The sequence below is a fragment of the Prinia subflava genome, unplaced genomic scaffold (genome assembly GCF_021018805.1).
Source record: "Prinia subflava isolate CZ2003 ecotype Zambia unplaced genomic scaffold, Cam_Psub_1.2 scaffold_53_NEW, whole genome shotgun sequence".
NCBI lineage: Eukaryota > Metazoa > Chordata > Aves > Passeriformes > Cisticolidae > Prinia > Prinia subflava.
Window position 1 is genome coordinate 192745 of NW_026961063.1, and position 19789 is coordinate 212533.

General features: G+C 58.6%; 1 protein-coding gene across 3 annotated transcripts in view; it reads left to right on the forward strand.

Annotated features, from left to right (window-relative positions):
* The window catches only part of LRP1 (LDL receptor related protein 1), a 101363-nt gene that overhangs the window by 70405 nt on the left and 11169 nt on the right, over positions 1–19789 (forward strand). For 2 of the 3 annotated variants that reach the window (XR_010083935.1, XM_063425105.1), the window contains exons 42-68: positions 245–434; positions 798–1002; positions 1941–2133; positions 3115–3240; positions 3324–3452; positions 4257–4376; positions 4991–5104; positions 5459–5608; positions 5829–5966; positions 6447–6563; positions 6759–6887; positions 6981–7103; positions 8502–8642; positions 8721–8905; positions 9403–9586; positions 9741–9826; positions 10088–10207; positions 11025–11212; positions 11589–11794; positions 13653–13841; positions 13990–14138; positions 15180–15273; positions 15595–15711; positions 15794–15913; positions 16346–16468; positions 17185–17310; positions 18491–18607. Coding sequence is in view for 2 of the 3 variants with exons in the window: in XM_063425105.1 (XP_063281175.1) it covers positions 245–434; positions 798–1002; positions 1941–2133; positions 3115–3240; positions 3324–3452; positions 4257–4376; positions 4991–5104; positions 5459–5608; positions 5829–5966; positions 6447–6563; positions 6759–6887; positions 6981–7103; positions 8502–8642; positions 8721–8905; positions 9403–9586; positions 9741–9826; positions 10088–10207; positions 11025–11212; positions 11589–11794; positions 13653–13841; positions 13990–14138; positions 15180–15273; positions 15595–15711; positions 15794–15913; positions 16346–16468; positions 17185–17310; positions 18491–18607 (3879 nt within the window). In the remaining variant the exon portion in view is untranslated. The remainder of the gene's footprint in view (positions 1–244; positions 435–797; positions 1003–1940; positions 2134–3114; positions 3241–3323; positions 3453–4256; positions 4377–4990; positions 5105–5458; positions 5609–5828; positions 5967–6446; positions 6564–6758; positions 6888–6980; positions 7104–8501; positions 8643–8720; positions 8906–9402; positions 9587–9740; positions 9827–10087; positions 10208–11024; positions 11213–11588; positions 11795–13652; positions 13842–13989; positions 14139–15179; positions 15274–15594; positions 15712–15793; positions 15914–16345; positions 16469–17184; positions 17311–18490; positions 18608–19789) is intronic. The other variant, XM_063425106.1, reaches the window with a different exon arrangement.

The window sequence follows — 19789 nt, forward strand, 5'->3', positions numbered from 1 at the left end:
AGGGCTCTACCCACGAGACTCCAGAGTCTCAGGGGTCTCTGCTCCCCCCGAGCACAACCCCCAGCCCTGCTGAGTCCTCACCCAGCAGCCAAATCCTCTGAGGGATTTTTGGGCTGTAATTAAAAGCAAAAACTTCAACATCCCAGTGTCAGGGTCAGCGCTGGCCGTGCAGGGTGAGCCGCAGCCTTGCAGGAGTTGGGGCTGGGCACACCAGGGCTGGGTGTGACCTTCAGTGTCCCCACAGACGTGGGCTCTGTGGAGGGGCTGGCGTACCACCGCGGCTGGGACACGCTGTACTGGACGAGCTACACCACCTCCACCATCACCCGGCACACCGTGGACCAGAGCCGGCTCGGGGCCTTCGAGAGGGAGACGGTGATCACCATGTCAGGGGACGACCACCCCCGGGCCTTCGTGCTGGACGAGTGCCAGAAGTGAGTGGCCCTTGAGGGTCCAGCCAGCCCCCCTGGGGATCCATGTGGTCCCAGTGGACATCACAGGGAGGAAGCTCTGAATCCCAGCACAGAGAGCATCGGACCCCCAGGGAGGAAAGACCCTGTAGCCCCCTCCCCAGAGATCCTTCAACACCCCAAAGCAGCTCCAGACCCCCCATCCCATCCCCATCCACATTTCCCAGCTGGCTGCAGCAGCCTCATTCATCCCCTTCCCTCTCTTTCTACGTGGGGATGATGTCCCATGCATCCCCCAGTCTCTGGAAGCCCCCCAGCCGTGGAGGGATGGGCTGAGCCAGCCTGGATGTGGCTCCAAAGGCGTTTTGTGTGTCTCTCCCCTCCCAGCCTGATGTTCTGGACCAACTGGAACGAGCAGCACCCCAGCATCATGCGAGCCACCCTCTCCGGTGCCAACGTCCTCATCATCATCGACCAGGACATACGGACACCCAACGGCTTGGCCATCGACCACAAGGCTGAGAAGATTTATTTCTCTGATGCCACCCTGGACAAGATCGAGCGCTGCGAATACGACGGTTCCCATCGCCATGTGAGTCTGAGGCCAACGAGGTGGGGAGCAGAGAGTCCAAACTGGGGCTGGAGTGTGGTCAGAGGGAAGCAGAGCTGTTCCTGGGGCTGGGGAGGTCACCATCCCACGGGGTGGACACTCTGTGTTTGGGGGGCTGCATCCCACAGCAGGTTCCTCCTACTTCCAGTTTGGCTGTGTCCTTGAGAAGGGAGGATGTGGCATCAGAGGAGGTTCAGGTTGGACGTGAAAAGGAATTTTTTGATGGAAAGGGTTGTTAAACATTGGAAGGGGCTGCCCGGGTTGGTGGTGGAGTCACCATCCCTGGAGGTGTCCAAAGAACTGGCACTGAGTGCTCTGGAGGGGGTTGGTCACAGGTTGGCCTCGATCTTGGAGATCTTTTCCAACCTCATGGACTCTGTGAGGTGTCCCAGGACAGGTTGGATGGGGATTGGAGCAGCCTGGGGGTCGAACCCACCCATGCAGGGATGTGGGAACAGGATGAGTTTTAAGATCCTTTCCAACCCACCCTGCTGCAGTTTGGATTTAGGGGGGTCCCCGGGGAGGGTCCCCAGGCTTTATGTTCATTGGTATTTGCATGCTGGCAGGCAAGGAGACTCCAGACGTCTGGTGAGGTGCTGATGGGATGAGGATTTATTTGGAGTTGCACCCCAGGAAGGCAGCATGGTCACTGAGAGAGAGGGGAGAGGAGGGGGAGAGAGGGAAGGGGAGAGAAGCAGAGCCTCCAGAGGCCTCCAAGGCAAAAAGAACGAGCCCTCACTGTTTGCACCCTTAACAGGCAGATTCAAAGTGGGTGCAGACAGATCTTCAGGCCAATGAGGTTACACTTAAACAATACTGCAGGAGAGGTTACAGACTTAGGATAAACCATACACTTGCCAGGGTTGAGCCAGAGTGTCCCATTTCAATAAAATGCAATTCCACGACTCCGTGCCCGGCAGGTGATCCTGAAGTCGGAGCCCGTGCACCCCTTTGGGCTGGCTGTGTACGGTGATTACATCTTCTGGACGGACTGGGTGCGCCGCGCCGTGCAGCGCGCCAACAAATACGTGGGCACCGACATGAAACTGCTGCGTGTGGACATCCCCCAGCAGCCCATGGGCATCATCGCCGTGGCCAACGACACCGACAGCTGTGAGGACGCCCTGGTGTCACTGCAGTGTCCCTGCCCTCTGCCACCCACCCTGGCAGCAGGCCTGGGGGAGGGGAGCCTGTCCCACCGTCCTTCCTGGCATTTCGGGGATTCATCCCACCATCCTTCGTGGTCCTTTGGGGAATTTATGCCACAATCCTTCGTGGTCCTTTGGGGATCCATCCCACTGTCCCTCCTGGCCTTTTGGGAATCCATCCCACTGTTCTTCGTGGTCCTTTGGGGAATTTATGCCACAATCCTTCATGGCCCTTTGCAAATCCATCCCACCATCCTTCCTGACTCTTCAGGAATCCACCCCACCATCCTTCCTGGCCTTTTGGGAATCCATCCCACTGTCCATCATGGTCGTTTGGAAACCCATCCCACCATCCTTCCTGGCCCTCTGGGAATCCATCTCTCTGTGCTTCAGTGTCCTTTGGGAATCCATCCCACTGTCCTTCCCATCCTTTTGGAGCTCTTCCCACTGTCCTTTTGTGGCACTTTGGGAAGCCATCTCTCTGTCCTTTAATATCCTTTAGGAATCCATCCCACTGTCCTTCCCACCCTTTTGGAGCTCTTCCCACTGTCCTTTTGTGGCACTTTGGGAAGCCATCTCTCTGTCCTTTAATGTCCTTTGGGAAGCCATCTCTCTGTCCATTCTGGCTCTTCAGGAATCCATCCCCCCATCCTTCCTAGTCCTTTGGGAATCATCCCATTCTTCCCAGCTTGTCGTTGCCTGCTCATGACCCTTGTGCCAGAGTTGTCCATCCCCAAACCCAGTGCAGGCTGAAGACAGAGAGGATTTTCTCTGTTCCTGTTCTTCCCAAGGCATCTCCTTGTAAAATCTGGGGAGACTGGGTGCCCCCTACACCCCCCATGGGAGGAGCCTGGAGAGGGATCCCTACCTTTTGTCCCAGCAGGGAGGACGAGGAGCAGAGGCTGCTGTGTCCATCCCTGGTGTGACCACTGTCCCTCTGTCCTAGGCGAGCTGTCCCCGTGCCGGGTGAACAACGGCGGCTGCCAGGACCTGTGCCTGCTCACCCCCAAGGGCCACGTCAACTGCTCCTGCCGCGGCGAGCGGGTCCTGCAGGAGGATTTCACCTGCAAAGGTGAGGAGGGGGAGGTGTGAGGGGCCGAGAAAAGGAAGGGGTGAGGCTGATCTCAGAGCTGACATTCCCCGTGCTCTGTCCAGCTGTGAATTCCACCTGCAACATGCACTACGAGTTTGAGTGCGGGAACGGCGACTGCATCGACTTCAGCCGCACCTGCGACGGCGTCGTGCACTGCAAGGACAAGTCGGACGAGAAGCAGTCCTACTGCAGTAAGGTTCCTCCTCTTGCTGCTTTGCTCACCCAAGCACGCACCCCCGGCACCCCCAGACAACCCTGCCCGAGCTGCCAGCTCTGCTCAGAGAGTCATGGAATGGTTTGGGTTGGAAGGGAACAAAATCAGGGGTTTCCACTTCAAGGCAACCAAACATATGAGGGAGGTACCTCCACGCAGCCTTGCAAGGTCTGTCCCTTGTTAATTGGTCTTAGAACCTCCTCAAATTTGCCATTAAAACTTAGAGAGGATGGAGGTAAAAACTTAAGAGGATGGAAGACGAAAAGCAGGATTTACAGTGCTCCAGTAAATTAACCTTTTTTCCTATGTTCAAGATCATGGAATCATGGAATGGTTTGTGTTGGGAGGGACATTAAAGATCATCTCATTTCACCTCCTGCCATGGGCAGAGACACTTTCCAGTAGCTCAGGTTTCTCCAGGCCCCATCCAGCCTGGCCTTGGACACTGCCAGGGTTACTCAGCAAAGGGAACCAGGACTCTGGGGTGTTCTTCCATCCCTCAGGTGCTCACAGTCCCTCCTGCTCTCCCAGAGCTGCACTCAGCCAGGATTTAAGGTCTCCAGACCTTTTCCATCATTGGGGACAGGTTGGAGAGCAGGACACCTGGAGCACCCTCAAACACCAGCCCTCACCCCTCTGCACGAGGCCGCAGCTTCCCCGATCCCGCTCTGTGGTTTCTTCCCCTGCTGAACGGTCCCCAAGGATCTCAGACCCTCAGGAGGGCTTGCCCTCCTTCCACTCACCTTCTCCTCTTCCTCTCCCTCCTCTTCCTCCCTGGCAGGCAGCCGCAAGTGCAAGAAGGGCTACCTGCACTGCATGAACGGGCGCTGCGTCGCCAGCCGCTACTGGTGCGACGGCGTGGACAACTGCGGGGACAACTCGGACGAGCTGCCCTGCAACAGTGAGTGTCTGCCTGGCACCATGCCAGCCCTGCCAGGGCTCTGTCAGCTGCCTGGGACAGGGGCAGCGCCTTCAGGAGGGAGTTACCATCAGCTTGACAGGAGCAGAGCAGAGCCAGGGCTTAAAAGAGAGTCAAGGTCAAGTTGTGCTGCTTTGTAAAGCTCACAGAGTGACAGCTGAGAGGAGAAACTCCTGGGCATGGGCACACGGCACCCAGAGCGTCCCAGTGAGAGTGGTTTGACAGCCAGAAGGGGCACGGGGTGTAGTGTCAGTGCTCCTCATGGCTTCTATGGCTCCCAGGAGTTATCAGAGGCAGCATCCCCTTAGGGCTGCAGGATGGATCTGCTGGGTTTCAAACTGACAGGGGCAGTCAGGAACTGCTCAGGGTCCTGTCCACGTCTGCCTGTTCCAGGGAGAGGGGCTCAGGCTGCCAGGCATGAGCTGGGAGGCACCAGGTCTCACCCAGAAGGGGATCTGGTCTGGGAGCACTCTGAGCAGCCCAGAGCTGCGTGGGCAGCGTGGGGGTGTGGGTGCCCTTCCACAGCACCAGTGGGCACCACGGGGTGGGGTATGGACCCTGCCTCATCGACTGTGGGGGCTTCTTCCCCCTGGCAGAAACCAGCTGTGCCGCCACCGAGTTCCGCTGCCGGGACGGGACGTGCATCGGGAATTCCAGCCGCTGCAACCAGTTCATCGATTGTGAGGATGCATCGGATGAAATGAATTGCAGTGAGTGCCCAGGAGCTGCTGCTCCCGGCCCCTCCTCAGCTCTGGAGATGCTCCTGCCCTCGGTGTCAGCAGCAGGGACCTGGGTCTTTGGGGTTTGGGTTGGATCGGGAAGGGAGGAGAGTCCTGGTGCTGTCCTGCAGCCCCACCCCACCTCTGCAGCCCCCCTGTGCCATGCTCAGCACCCCAATGGATCCCTGAAGCTCTGGGCATGAGTGGGGCACATCTGGGAGGGTGTGGGGTGTGATGGGCTCCAGCAGCAGAGCAGGGGCCGGTGCCACATGATGGAGCCAGACCAGGGGGCTTCTGCCGTGGTCCCTGCTGCGTCACCGGGGCTCCTGCTGTGATTCCTCTCAGCTGCCACCGACTGCAGCAGCTACTTCAAGCTGGGGGTGAAGGGCACCACGTTCCAGAAGTGTGAGCACACGTCCCTGTGCTACGCGCCCAGCTGGGTGTGCGACGGCGCCAACGACTGCGGCGATTACTCGGACGAGCGCAACTGCCCCGGTGAGAGCGGGAGGGCAGAGGGGGCTCTGGGGGCAGGGGTGCCCCTTTGGGGGCTGTGGAGCCTTTTTTTTGCCTGCTGGGACTGTTGTCCTCTGCCCATGTGGCTCCTGCAGGGATGCGGGACCTCAGGGGGATTTTGGGGAGGAATCCCTCATTTCTGAGCTGGGAGGGGGCAGGATGTGGCTGTGCCATCGTTCTCAGTGGTGTTTCTGTCACAAAGTAGGTGGGAGGAAGCCCAAATGTCCATCCAACTACTTTGCCTGCCCGAGTGGGAGGTGCATCCCCATGACCTGGACGTGTGACAAGGAGGACGACTGCGAGAACGGCGAAGATGAGACCCAGTGCAGCGAGCGGCAGGGTGGGGACACTCAGGATTTGATCTGGGGCATGGGGCAGTGCTGGGGGGTGGGCAGGACCCTCTTCTTTCCCTGACATCCATTTGGCAAGGACAGACCCCAGATTCTTCCCCCTCTGTGGTTTTACTCCATGCTCTTGGGGTTTTAGCTGTGACCAGAATAAATGTCCTCGTGTGCTGGTTTGCTCAGCACATGCACAAGTGTCCGTGGCCCTTTTGAACAGGACCAGTTATGGCTCCCTTCAGCTCCAGTTTTAGTTCTAACCTCCTGGAACAAGCCCCAAACAGTGCTCAGGAGCTGGGGATTTTCCCCAGGTCCAGGAGCAGGGAGTCCCACACCAGCCCTGTGTGACCACGAGCAGTATCCCCAACCTCCCCCTGGGTTCGTGGAGCCCAGCAGGTCCAGCCTGGCCATGCTCTGCTGTGTCCCCTCCCTTTATCACCTTGCCCTGACCTCCATCTCCTCCTCTTCTCCTCTCCCAGACAAGTTCTGCTACCCCGTGCAGTTCGAGTGCAACAACCACCGCTGCATCTCCAAGCTCTGGGTGTGTGATGGGGCTGACGACTGCGGGGACGGCTCTGACGAGGACAATCGCTGCCGTGAGTCTGCTCCAGCCTTCTCCCATCTCACTCCCTTCCTGCTCCATCCCCACGTTCCTGCATCCATGTCCCTGCCTCTGCCCATCCCTTCTCCCACCCATGCTCTCACCGCTCTCCTGGGCTCTGTATCCTGGGGCTCCCCAGAGCCTCCAGCAGCGGGGTGAGCGGACTCCATCCTGCTCCTGCCTTCCCCAGAACTGACCACCTGCAGCTCAGGATCCTTCCAGTGCCCGGGCACCTACGTGTGCGTGCCGGAGCGCTGGCTCTGCGACGGGGACAAGGACTGCGCCGACGGGGCTGACGAGACCCTGGCTGCTGGCTGCTGTGAGTGCCAGGGGGCTGGGGGAGCCCGGGGGGCTGCTGGGGGGCAGCTGGGGGGCTGCTGGGGGGCTGACAGCGCTGGTGCCCCCCTTGCAGTGTACAACAACACCTGCGACGAGCGGGAGTTCATGTGCGGGAACCGGCAGTGCATCCCCAAGCACTTCGTGTGCGACCACGACGACGACTGCGGCGACGGCTCCGACGAGTCCCCGGAGTGTGGTGGGTGTCTGTGGGAGCCCAGCAGCCACGCTGGGGCCTTCTGGGCTTTTGGATGGTACCCTGGGGGGTCTTCGTCATCCTGGAGGGGTTTGGTGTGAGTGTGGTGAGAGGGGAGCCAGAGAGGCAGCAGAAGGGGATTGGTGGTGGGGAGCAGCCCCCCAGCCCTGACAGAGGGATCCAAACCCAGGGAGAGATCCAAACCCAGGGAGATCCAAACCCAGGGAGAAATCCAAACCCAGGGAGAGATCCAAACCCAGGGAGAGATCCAAACCCAGGGAGAGATCCAAACCCACAGAGAGATCCAAACCCAGGGAGATCCAAACCCAGGGGGAGATCCAAACCCACAGAGAGATCCAAACCCCTAGAGAGATCCAAACCCACGGAGAGATCCAAACCCACGGAGAGATCCAAACCCCCGGAGAGATCCAAACTCACAGAGAGATCCAAACCCAGGGAGAGATCCAAACCCACCAAGAGATCCAAACCCAGGGAGAGATCCAAACCCACAGTGAGAGCCAAACCCACAGAGAGATCCAAACCCAAGGAGAGATTGAAACCTACAGAGAGGTCCAAACCCAGGGGGAGATCCAAACCCAGGAGGAGATCCAAACCCACGGAGAGATCCAAATCCAGGGGGAGATCCAAATCCAGGGGGAGATCCAAACCAGGGAGAGATCCAAACTCACAGAGAGATCCAAACCCAGGGAGAGATCCAAACCCACAGAGAGATCCAAACCCACAGAGAGATCCAAACCCAGGGAGAAATCCAAACCCACAGAGAGATCCAAATCCACGGAGAGATCCAAACCCACGGAGAGATCCAAATCCAGGGAGAGATCCAAACCCATGGAGAGATCCAAACCCAGGGAGATCCAAACCCACGGAGAGATCCAAATCCAGGGGGAGATCCAAACTCACAGAGAGATCCAAACCCAGGGAGAGATCCAAACCCAGGGGGAGATCCAAACCCACAGAGAGATCCAAACCCCTAGAGAGATCCAAACCCATGGAGAGATCCAAACCCACGGAGAGATCCAAACCCACAGAGAGATCCAAACTCACAGAGAGATCCAAACCCAGGAGGAGATCCAAACCCAGGGAGAGATCCAAACTCCCAGAGAGATCCAAACCCACAGTGAGATCCAAACCCACAGAGAGATCCAAACCCGCAGAGAGATCCAAACCCCCAGAGAGATTGAAACCCACAGAGAGGTCCAAACCCACAGAGGGATCTCTGTGTGTGCAGAGCAGCCCTGTCCCAGGCCAGCTGCTCTCTGGTGCCCCTGGCACTCAGGGAGGTTTGGCTCCATGGTGCCTCTCTCTCTCTGAGTGGCTCCACGGTGCCCGTGGAAGGCTCAGGAAGGTGGGCTGCCAGCTGAGCCCCTCACCCTCCCTCAGAGTACCCCACCTGTGGCCCCCACGAGTTCCGCTGTCAGAACGGCCGCTGCCTCAGCAACCGGCAGTGGGAGTGCGACGGGGAGTTCGACTGCCACGACCACTCGGACGAGGCGCCCAAGAACCCGCGCTGCAGCAGCCCAGGTACCTGCTGGGCTCACGGTGGGGTCCTGGAAGGGGATAGCAGAGCCCCCACTGACCACTGCCACCTCCTCTCTGCAGAGAACAAGTGCAACGACTCCTTCCTCTGCAAGAACGGGAATTGCATCTCCGAGGCGCTGCTCTGCGACAACAACAACGACTGCGCCGACGGCTCTGACGAGCTCAACTGCTTCATCAACGAGTGCCTCAACAAGAAGCTGAGTGGCTGCTCCCAGGAGTGTGAGGACCTCAAGATTGGCTACAAGGTAGGGGGCCTCGGGGTGGGGGGCTGGCTGCTATAGAATTACAGAATGCCCTGAGTTGGAAGGGACCTGCACTTATTGTTGAAGTCCAACTCCTGCCCCTGCACAGGAGACCTCAGCAGTCCCACCCTGTGCCTGAGAGTGTTGTCCAAATGCTCCTGGAGCTGTGGCAGCCTTGGGGCTGTGCCAGCCAGCAGTGCCTGACCACTCTCTGGGGGAAGAACCTTTTCCTGATATCCAGCTTAAACCTCCTCCTAAACCTCCCCTGGCACAGCTCCTGCTGTTCCCTCTCCCTCCTCCTCCGCAGACATCAGGGTTGTGTCTGTCCTGTGCCAGCTGGGCCGGGGATGTGACACGGGCGCTTCAGGCGCTGGTTGTGCATCTCAGCTGTCCTTGCCGAGTCCGTGTGTCCCACGGTGACACTTGTCACCTCCCAGCACCTGCCACCTCCCGGCGTGCAGGCCTTGGAGGTGTCTGACAGCTCGGGGTTGCTCCTGCAGTGCAGATGCCGTCCCGGGTTCCGGCTGAAGGACGACGGGAAGACGTGCATCGACATCGACGAGTGCTCCACCACCTACCCCTGCAGCCAGAAATGCATCAACACCCTGGGCAGCTACAAGTGCCTCTGCACCGAGGGCTACAAGCTCAGACCTGACAACCCCACCAGCTGCAAGGCTGTCACGGGTGAGAGCCCAGGGTGTTCCTGGGGACCATGGGATGCTCCTGGTGGTGGAGTTGGAGGGTGAAGTGGCTGCCCCCAACTCATGGGAGGGTGTGCTGGGTTCTGCCCACATGCCAGCAGTGCTCCCCTGCCACTTTTCCCTCTCTCCCCGTGCAGATGAAGAACCTTTCCTCATCTTTGCCAACCGCTACTACCTGAGGAAGCTCAACCTGGACGGCTCCAACTACACTCTGCTCAAGCAGGTGCGGGCTGAGCTGGGAGCAGGAGGGACACCAGCCCCGTGTGGCTGGGATTTGGGGATGGAGCGGGCCCTGAAGGACCTGGGAGCTGCCAGCTGAGGAGTTTGGGCTCTTGGCTTCCCAGAGGAATGGTAGATCCATCTAAATGTCAGGAGGTCACTGTGAGCGAGGAGCAGGCAGTGAGGCTGTGGGTTCAATAAACCCCTCCAGAGTCCATGCCAGCCACTGAGGCTGCTGCAACCCTTCTCCCTCCCTCCTCTCCAGGGGCTGAACAACGCCGTGGCTCTGGATTTCGACTACCGGGAGCAGATGATCTACTGGACAGATGTCACCACGCAGGGCAGCATGATCCGCCGCATGCACATCAACGGCAGCAACGTCCAGGTGAGGACGTGGGGCAGCCCCTGGGGCACCCCCAGGCCGGGCAGAAGGGCCTCAGCCACCTCCTGCCCCGCTGTGGGCTCATCACTGGGCTTTGGGGCTCAGCCCCAGTTGCTGTGGGATGTTTTGCAGCCCCACCCCAAGCAGGGGTGTGCTGAACACTGCCCTGAAATACGTGACAAGGAGGTTTGGGGGAAGAGTCGTGGAGTTGTGGAATGATTTGGGTCAGAAGGGACCTTAAAGTTCATCCAGTTTCACTCCCCTGCCATGGGCAGGGACACCATCCTTGGACACTTCCAGAGATGGGGCAGCCACAGCTTCTCTGGCCACCCCATGTCAGGACCTCCCTACCCTCCCAGGGAGGAATTTCTTCCCAATATCCCATCTAAACCTAAGAGGGGAGTGAGGAAGATCTGTGCTGGGAAGGAGAATGCTGTCACCCCTGAAGTTTGGAACACAACGAAAGGCAGCCAGTATTCAAAAAAGAGCATTTGCCACTTTGTTCTCAGGTCCACATTTTCACTCGGTTCACTTAAAATGCCATTTTGTGTTTGGCCAATAAAAATCTGTCCAGAGTCATGCACTTTGTATATGAAATAGGGTATTCACATGAATATGCCATCATAAGTTTTAAAGACACATGAACTTACTCATATTTAATAATCTACAAATGTGGCTTCCACATATTGTTGCATGGGGAATCTGGTTAACATGAACACATTTCCTGTTTGAAAATCTGACATCAAATGTGGGGATAGAAGAAGAGATCAGGGCGTGGCTGTCTCTGCTCAGCCCCGTCACCTCTGATTCCTCCTGGCAGGTCCTTCACCGCACGGGGCTCAGCAACCCCGACGGGCTGGCCGTGGACTGGGTGGGAGGAAACCTGTACTGGTGTGACAAGGGCCGGGACACCATCGAGGTGTCGAAGCTCAACGGCGCCTACCGCACCGTGCTGGTCAACTCGGGCCTGCGCGAGCCCCGCGCGCTCGTGGTGGACGTGCAGAACGGGTGAGAGCCCGGGGGACGTGGACCTGCTGCTCTGTGCTGGGGAGGGGGCTGTGCTCACCTTGCAGGGGTTGGGAGATGGGATGAAGCCTTCTCTCTTGGTCTTTGGGATGTGTTTTCCTACCTTGTGGCCATGCACCTCTGTTTATCACAGTCACGGGGTGGTTTGGGATGGACCTTAAAGACCTTTTTTTTTCCACCCCACTGCTGTGGGCAGTCACCTTCCACTATCCCAGGTTGCTCCAAGCCCTGTCCAACCTCGGACATTTCCAGGGATAACCACATCTTCTTTGGGCAACCTGTGCCTCACCACCCTCACCGAGAGAAATTTCTGTGGTTTCCAACTCAACCTCTCCCTGCTCTTCTGTTTCACCCCCAGCTACCTGTACTGGACAGACTGGGGGGACCACTCCCTGATCGGCAAGATCGGCATGGACGGCACCAACCGCAGCGTCATCGTGGACACCAAAATCACCTGGCCCAACGGCCTCACCCTGGACTACATCAACAGCCGGATCTACTGGGCTGATGCCCGTGAGGATTACATCGAGTTTGCCAGCCTGGACGGCTCCAACCGGCACACGGGTGAGAGCACCAGGGCTCCTGCCATGCCAGCGGGCCCGGGGTGGTGTCCAGGCTGTGGGTCAGTGGAGATGGGGACTGATATTGAGGTTGGAGACTCTCAGGGTTGTTGATTCCCTGAGATTCTCCTTGGGGTTGGTGTTCCCCGAGGTGCTCAGGGTTCCCCCAAGGTTGCTGTTCCCTGGGAGTTTCCTCTGGGTTGCTGTTCCCAGAGGTAATCAGGTTTTCAGTCTTCTCTTTGCCCTGAGTGTTTCACACCAGAGGTAGAGACGACAAGCTGAGTCCCCAGTCCGTGTTTCCAAGGTTGTTTATTCTTCATTGTCTCAGTTCTTTCCCAGCTCTGCAGGGCGTCCCCAGCAGAGCAGGACTGGGTGGGTCAGAGAGCCCCACACCTTATGTACCCCTGACCCAACCACCATCCAAAATGTACTTTTTATTTACAAAATTGTACCAATGCCTACTACCTATGCTAACATGTCATTTCTACTCTAAACCAATCTCTAAAATCCAACTCAGCACAAGATGGGGGATGAGAGCAAGAACAAGGAGCACAGGGGCCACTCCCCAATTCCTCCATCTTGCCTCTTCAGCCCCATATACTGAGAATCCTAGATTCTACATTTACATTCTATGATAAACTAAATACTGCTTATTTTGAATTCTCCCAGCTTGTGATTCTTCACACACTGTGGGCATTCACTGCCATGGCAGGGATCAGAGGCAGTGCCCTCCTGGGCTCTGTGTGAGGCTGCCTGAGCCCCTTGGACAGACCCCAGACCCCTTGTCCGGTCTCCAAACCCTCCAGGGTGGCCAGAGGGATGTCCTGGACTCCAACAGGAGACAGAGCAACGCAGGTCTAATCAATGTGATTAATAATATACGTTCTTGAAGGAGTGTCTCCGAGATGGTAGAGTCGGTGACAAAATATCTCTATAAGCAAAGTAGCAGGGGTAGCAGGTGGTTTATTTTTTATTTAGGCACAGCTAAAGCAGGCCAGGAGAGCAGGAACAGAGGGGGAAAGAGAGGGAAAGGAGAAGAGGAGAAAAAGAGAGGAGAGGGAAAAGAGAGGAGAGGGAAAAGAGAGGAGGGCAAAAGAGAAGAGGGGATAAGATGAGGAGGTTCTGAATACCGTACATTAAATATCTTTCCAGGTTGAATAGTCTGTGTTGGACTAACCAATCTAATACAAGATAACATTTACTTACACCCAATATAATTGTCCCATCACCTAAGGCAGGCAGAAGGGGATTGTTTAATCAAGGGAGCTGCCCCTCAGCTTAGTACATCATTATTCACAAGCTGATGGCCCTGCACCCCACACCCTAAATTTCAAAGCATGCTTTCATTTCTATCTCGCTTGTTGAACTCAGACTCCCAGAATCTAAACCCCCATATTTGCAAGGTCTTTCTACTTCATCCTTCCCAACAGGTTCTCCCCTTTATTCACGAAATGGTTGGTTTTATACTGTACAGAATAGTTTACAGTAGCAGGTGCATTTCTATTGGCGTTCACTGTGAACAAGTATGTAAACTATCGCAATTTAAGGCAGCTACTGTGTCTTTATTTGCTCTATTCTATTGATACCCATACCTTAACCTAATTTCTAACTGCGCCACAAAGTTTATCTGCTTCTACACAGGCCAAAAGCTGAGGCCTCACAGGCCCAAATCTGAGGCCTAGTTTGGGATAGCTCAAATCTCATTCCACAGCACATTGTGCCCACGATCTCTAAGAAATTCAGTTACAGGTCAGGCATTGGGGTCAGTCCCCAGCTCTGGCTGTTCCTCTGTGCCTGGGGAAGGGGCTGCTTTCCTTGTGGGAGGGGAAGTAGATGTGGCTGAGCGCCCACTCCCCTCGCAGTGCTGAGCCAGGACATCCCGCACATCTTCGCGCTCACGCTCTTCGAGGATTTCATCTACTGGACGGACTGGGAGACCAAATCCATCAACCGGGCCCACAAGACCACGGGAGCCAACAAGACGCTGCTGATCAGCACCTTGCACCGGCCCATGGACATCCACATCTACCACCCCTACCGCCAGCCCGACGGTGAGCTGGGGGTGCCAGTGCTGGGGACCACCCTGGGAAAGGGACATGAGGGGACAGCAGGTTGGGCAGGGGCAGTGTGACGAGGGTCTTGCCACCCTGAGGGTCCCCAGCTCGATCTGAGTGGCTGTTGTCACCCTGCTCTCCTCAGTTCCCAACCATCCCTGCAAGACCAACAACGGCGGCTGCAGCAACCTCTGCCTGCTCTCGCCGGGCGGGGGGCACAAGTGTGCCTGTCCCACCAACTTCTACCTGGGTGGTGATGGTAAAACCTGCGTGTCCAACTGCACAGCCAGCCAGGTAAGCGCTGCCTGCCTGTCCCTGTCTGTCCCTGTCTGTCCCTGCCTGTCCCTGTCTGTCCCTGCCTGTCCCTGCCTGTCCTTGTCTGTCCTTGTCTGTCCCTGCCTGTCCCTGCCTGTCCTTGTCTGTCCCTGTCTGTCCCTGCCTGTCCCTGCCTGTCCTTGTCTGTTCCTGTCTGTCCCTGCCTGTCCCTGCCTGTCCTTGCCTGTCCTTGTCTGTCCCTGCCTGTCCTTGTGTGTCCCTGCCTGTCCCTGCCTGTCCCTGCCTGTCCTTGTCTGTCCCTGCCTGTCCCTGCCTGTCCCTGCTTGTCCCTGCCTGTCCTTGTCTGTCCCTGCCTGTCCCTGTCTGTCCCTGCCTGTCCCTGTCTGTCCCTGCCTGTCCTTGTCTGTCCCTGCCTGTCCCTGCCTGTCCCTGCCTGTCCCTGTCTGTCCCTGTCTGTCCCTGCCTGTCCTTGTCTGTCCCTGTCTGTCCCTGTCTGTCCCTGCCTGTCCCTGTCTGTCCTTGTCTGTCCCTGCCTGTCCCTGCCTGTCCCTGCCTGTCCTTGTCTGTCCTTGTCTGTCCCTGCCTGTCCCTGCCTGTCCCTGCCTGTCCTTGTCTGTCCCTGTCTGTCCCTGCCTGTCCTTTTCTGTCCCTGTCTGTCCCTGTCTGTCCCTGCCTGTCCCTGTCTGTCCCTGCCTGTCCCTGCCTGTCCCTGCCTTCCTGGACATTCCCTGTGCCCATGTCCCTGCTGCCGTGGTCTCCTCGGGGGTGCTGGGATGTAGCAGGGTCTTCTGTGGGTGCAGGCAGCACCTCCCTCCTGTGGCACTTCATGTTTGGGGGTGTCCAGGGGAGCCAGAGAGCCTCCAGCTCTGGAATGTTCTACCCCTCTCCTCAAACCCCAGGGCCTGGATGGGGTTAAGGCCTTGCCCTGGGTCAGAATTTGGGAATACCTGGAGGGGACAGCACAGGATCAGTGCCCTTGGCTGAGCTCACTGGGGGTGAAATCTTTTGGGGATCCCCCTCCCCATCCTGAACCACCCCACGAGCTCCTCTCTCCATCAGTTTGTCTGCAAGAACGACAAGTGCATCCCTTTCTGGTGGAAATGCGACACCGAGGACGACTGCGGGGACCGGTCGGACGAGCCGGAGGATTGCCGTGAGTGCCAGGGGGTGACACAGGCCCCGTGGAGGGCAGGGTCAGCCCAATAACGGGGTTCAGGGAGCAGTGGGACACATCTGAGCCCAATAACGGGGTTCAGGGAGCAGTGGGACACATCTGAGCCCAATAACGGGGTTCAGGGAGCAGTGGGACACACCTGTCCCTGTGTCAGGATTGTCCCATGGAGCGGGACCTGAGCCCAGAACTGGATGCTGGCTCCCTGCAAAGGACCCCAGAGGGGTGGACAGGGGTTTGAGGTGGAAACATGCCCTAAAAATGTTCCTCAGAGCAAACCTGTGGCCCTGTGTCACCCCACAGCTGAGTTCAAGTGCAGGCCAGGGCAGTTCCAGTGCTCCACGGGGATCTGCACCAACCCCGCCTTCATCTGCGACGGCGACAACGACTGCCAGGACAACTCGGACGAGGCCAACTGTGGTAGGTTCCCCTGGTGACCTCCAGTCCCCCACAGCGTGCAGCTGCAGCCTGTCACCCCCTGAGCGTGTCACCTCTTCCCCAGACATCCACGTCTGCCTGCCCAGCCAGTTCAAGTGCACCAACACCAACCGCTGCATCCCCGGCATCTTCCGCTGCAACGGGCAGGACAACTGCGGGGACGGCGAGGACGAGAAGGACTGTCGTGAGTGGGGGGCTCGGGGGGTCAGGTGGGCCACACTGAGGGGCTCAGGTCTGTGTCTTGGGGTGTTTGGCTCCCCAGGTTGTCCCAGGGCTTTCTCCAGATGGTCTCCGCTGACCCTCTGCCCCCACCACCCCTACAGACGCTGCTGTCTCCTAGTGGAAATGAAATCCTTAAATCCCTTGAAGGATTTGGGCTGAGCCTGTTGCCCAGCTGAGGGATCTGGTGGCCCCTGTGGTGTCCCCCCATAGCTTGGAGTCTTCTGGGGCCATTTTATAGCTCTGCTCCATCTCCTCCACCAGGAGCCCCTTGTGATCCGTGGAGCATCCGCACACCTCTCAACCCCACAGCTGTTTTTTGGGGATAGGGATGGCTGTTTTTTGGCTGGCCCCTGTGCCCTGCTGCCCTTGCTGACACCCCTTCTCCCTCCTGCAGCCGAGGTGACCTGTGCCCCCAACCAGTTCCAGTGTGCCATCACCAAGCGCTGCATCCCCCGGGTCTGGGTGTGTGACCGTGACAACGACTGCGTGGACGGCTCTGATGAACCTGCCAACTGCAGTAAGGGACCCGCGTGGGGTGGGGGTTCTGGCCACGTGTAAAATGCCCACACCGGGCACCTCTGTGTGCTGGCAGGGGTGGCAGGTCCCTGCTCAGTCCCTTTTTGGTCCCTGCTCTGTCCCTGCTCAGTCCTTGCCTGGTTCTACTTCGGTTCCTCCTCAGTCCCTCCTTGGTCCCTCCTTGGTCTCTGCTCAGTTCTTGCTCAGTTCCTGCTCAGTTCTACCTTGGTCCCTCCTCAGTCCCTGCTCAGTCCTTGCTCAGTCCTTGCTCAGTCCCTGCTCAGTCCCTCCTTGGTCCCTCCTTAGTCCCTGCTCAGTCCTTGCTCAGTCCCTGCTCAGTTTTTGCTCAGTCCTTGCTCAGTTCCTGCTCAGTCCCTGCTCAGTCCTTGCTCAGTCCCTGCTCAGTCTCTCCTTGGTCCCTGCTCAGTCCTTGCTCAGTCCCTGCTCAGTCCCTCCTCAGTCCCTGCTCAGTCCCTGCTCAGTCCTTGCTCAGTCCCTGCTCAGTCCTTGCTCAGTCCCTGCTCAGTTTTTGCTCAGTCCCTGCTCAGTCCTTGCGGGCAGTGGGTGATGGTGTTGCTGGCTCTGCCTGGATCTGTCCTGCTGGCATCCTCCTCTCCCTGGAGAGCTGCTTGGAAGGGAGGAGGATCTGCAGAGAGCACCTCACGCCTGACCAGTGCTGACCCCTGCCCTGTCCCTGTGTCCCTTTGTCCCCTGCAGCCCAGATGACCTGTGGTGTGGATGAGTTTCGGTGCAAGGACTCGGGCCGGTGCATCCCGGCGCGCTGGAAATGCGACGGGGAGGACGACTGTGGGGATGGATCCGATGAGCCCAAGGAGGAATGCGGTGAGCAGGGGCTGTGGGGACAAGCCAGTGTCATGCTGTGTCCCCTTTCCCCAAGGGACAGGCTGGCCTGGCATTGTCTGTGTCCTCTGGGGTGCCCCAGGGGTTCCAGCTGCTCCTTTTCTGAGTGGTGTGGGCAGGGCTGGGTCAGAGGGAGGTGCTGGGCAGTGCTGACCCCTGTCCTGATCCCTTCCTTTGTGTGGAGCTGTGCTGACTGCTGTCCCTGTCCCTGTCCTGTCCCTCCTCATGTCCAGGGCAGTGCTGGCACCTGTCCCTGTCTCATCCTCCCGTCATGCAGGGCAGTGCTGACCTCTGTCCTTGTCCCATTCCTCCCCTCATTTGGAGCAGTGCTGATCCCATCCCTGTCCCTGTGCTGTCCTTCCCCTCGTGCAGCAGAGCGCTCACACCTGTCCCTGTCCCATATTTCACCTCGTTCAGGGCAGTGCTGTCCCCGTCCCTGTCCTGTCCCCTTGTGTGGGGTGGTGCTGACCCCTGTCCCTTCCTTTCCCATCTTGCAGGGCAGTGCTGTCCCCTGTCCCTGTCCCCATCCTGTCCCCTTGTTCAGGGCATTGCTGACCCCTGTCCCTTCCCTTCCCATCTTGCAGGGCAGTGCTGGCACCTGTCCCTGTCCTGTCCCTCCCGATTTGGGGCAGTGCTCACCCCTGTCCCTGTCCCATCCATGCCCTCCTTTGGGACACTGCTGACCCCTGTCCCTGTCCCTGTCCCATCCACGCCCTCCTTTGTGGCACTGCTGACCCTGTCCCTGTCCCTGCTGTCCCTCCCCTCCTTTGGGACAGTGCTGACCCCTGTCCCTGCTGTCCCTCCCCTCCTTTGGGGCAGTGCTGACCCTGTCCCTGTCCCTGTCCCTGTCCCTGTCCCTGTCCCTGTCCCATCCATGCCCTCCTCTGGGGCAGTGCTGACCCTGTCCCTGTCCTGTCTCTCCTCTCCTGTGGGACACTGCTGACCCTGTCCCTGGTGTCCCTCACCTCCTCTGGGGAACTGCTGGCCCTGTCCCTGTCCCATCCCTCCCCTCCTTTGGGACACTGCTGACCCTGTCCCTGTCCCATCCACGTCCTCCTTTGGGACACTGCTGACCCTGACCCTGTCCCTGTCCCTGTCCCTGTCCCTGTCCCTGTCCCTGTCCCTGTCCCTGACCCTGTCCCTGTCCCTGCTGTCCCCCCAGACGAGCGCACGTGTGAGCCGTACCAGTTCCGCTGCAAGAACAACCGCTGCGTGCCGGGCCGCTGGCAGTGTGACTACGACAACGACTGCGGGGACAACTCGGACGAGGAGAGCTGCAGTACGTGCCACCCCCCAGCCTCTGCTGTCCCCGGGGTGGAGCAGTGCACAGGGGAGAGGTTTGGCCCCCCCAGCCCCTCTTCAGCCACCAGGGGTGTCAGGCTGGTGGCTGGGAGTGCCACCGTGTCCCCCAGCCAGGACATCCCCGACTCCAGGGGTCTGGAGAGCCTCACCCTGCAGAGGGGAGGCTGTGCCAAGGAGAAACCCAAGGGTGATGGGTGACAGGGATGGGGTGACCCCAACACGCTCCCTGGAGTCACCCCAGGGCACCTCATCCTGCTTTGCCACCAAGCGTCACCTCCTGCCTGGCAGTGGCACCTGGGATGGCAGTGGGGACACACAGAGCTGTCAGGGAGGGGTCACAACCTCAGGCCTGGGCCAGTGCGTGGGGAGGTGGCTGATGCCCAGAGCTGGGGCAGAGAATTCAGTGAGAATTCAGAGAATTCAGCCCTTCATGAGCTCCTGCTTGTGTGCCAGCCCCTGAGCAGCCAAGGAGCACGAGTGTCCTCATGGACAAGACCATTCCCAGGGCTCCACTGAACCCCTCTGTCCCTCCAGAGGGGTTCAGGCTGCCTGTGGGACGGCACCAGGGTCTGCTGCCAGACCCTCTCCCACCCCACAGCACCCAGAGGGTCCCAGGCTGCCCATGGGATGGCACCAGGGTCTGCTGCCAGACCCTCTCCTACCCTGCAGTGCCCACTGGGTCCCTCTGTCTTCCTGAAGCTCTTCAGGGTGCAGCTTCTGTTTTCTTTTCTGTTGATTTCCCGTCGTGTTTTTGAGTTTGTGCCATTTCACTTCATCTTATGTTTTTCTCCATTTTCACACTGTCGTTATGGGGCGCTCAGAGGTAGGTTCCTGCCAAAATCTTTTAATTCCACGTACAGTCTCTCTAAAATCAATGAAGGCAATAATTTCTAGGTGAGGGCAGAGGGGTCGGGACTGGACAATCCAGGTGGATTTACTGAGCATCAGCACCAGCATCTCCCTCCACGGAGCCACAGCCGGGGAGGGCCCGTGCATGGCTTGGACTTGGCTCCAAACCCCATCCCCACCGTGACTCTCCCTGCTCCACCTGGACACCCCCTGTTCCCCTGTTCCTCTGTGCCATGACCAGAGGGTCCCTGTGCCCCCATACCCCGGGGTCGTGGGGAGGGGCAGGGTCCCAAGAGCCATCCCAGGGTGG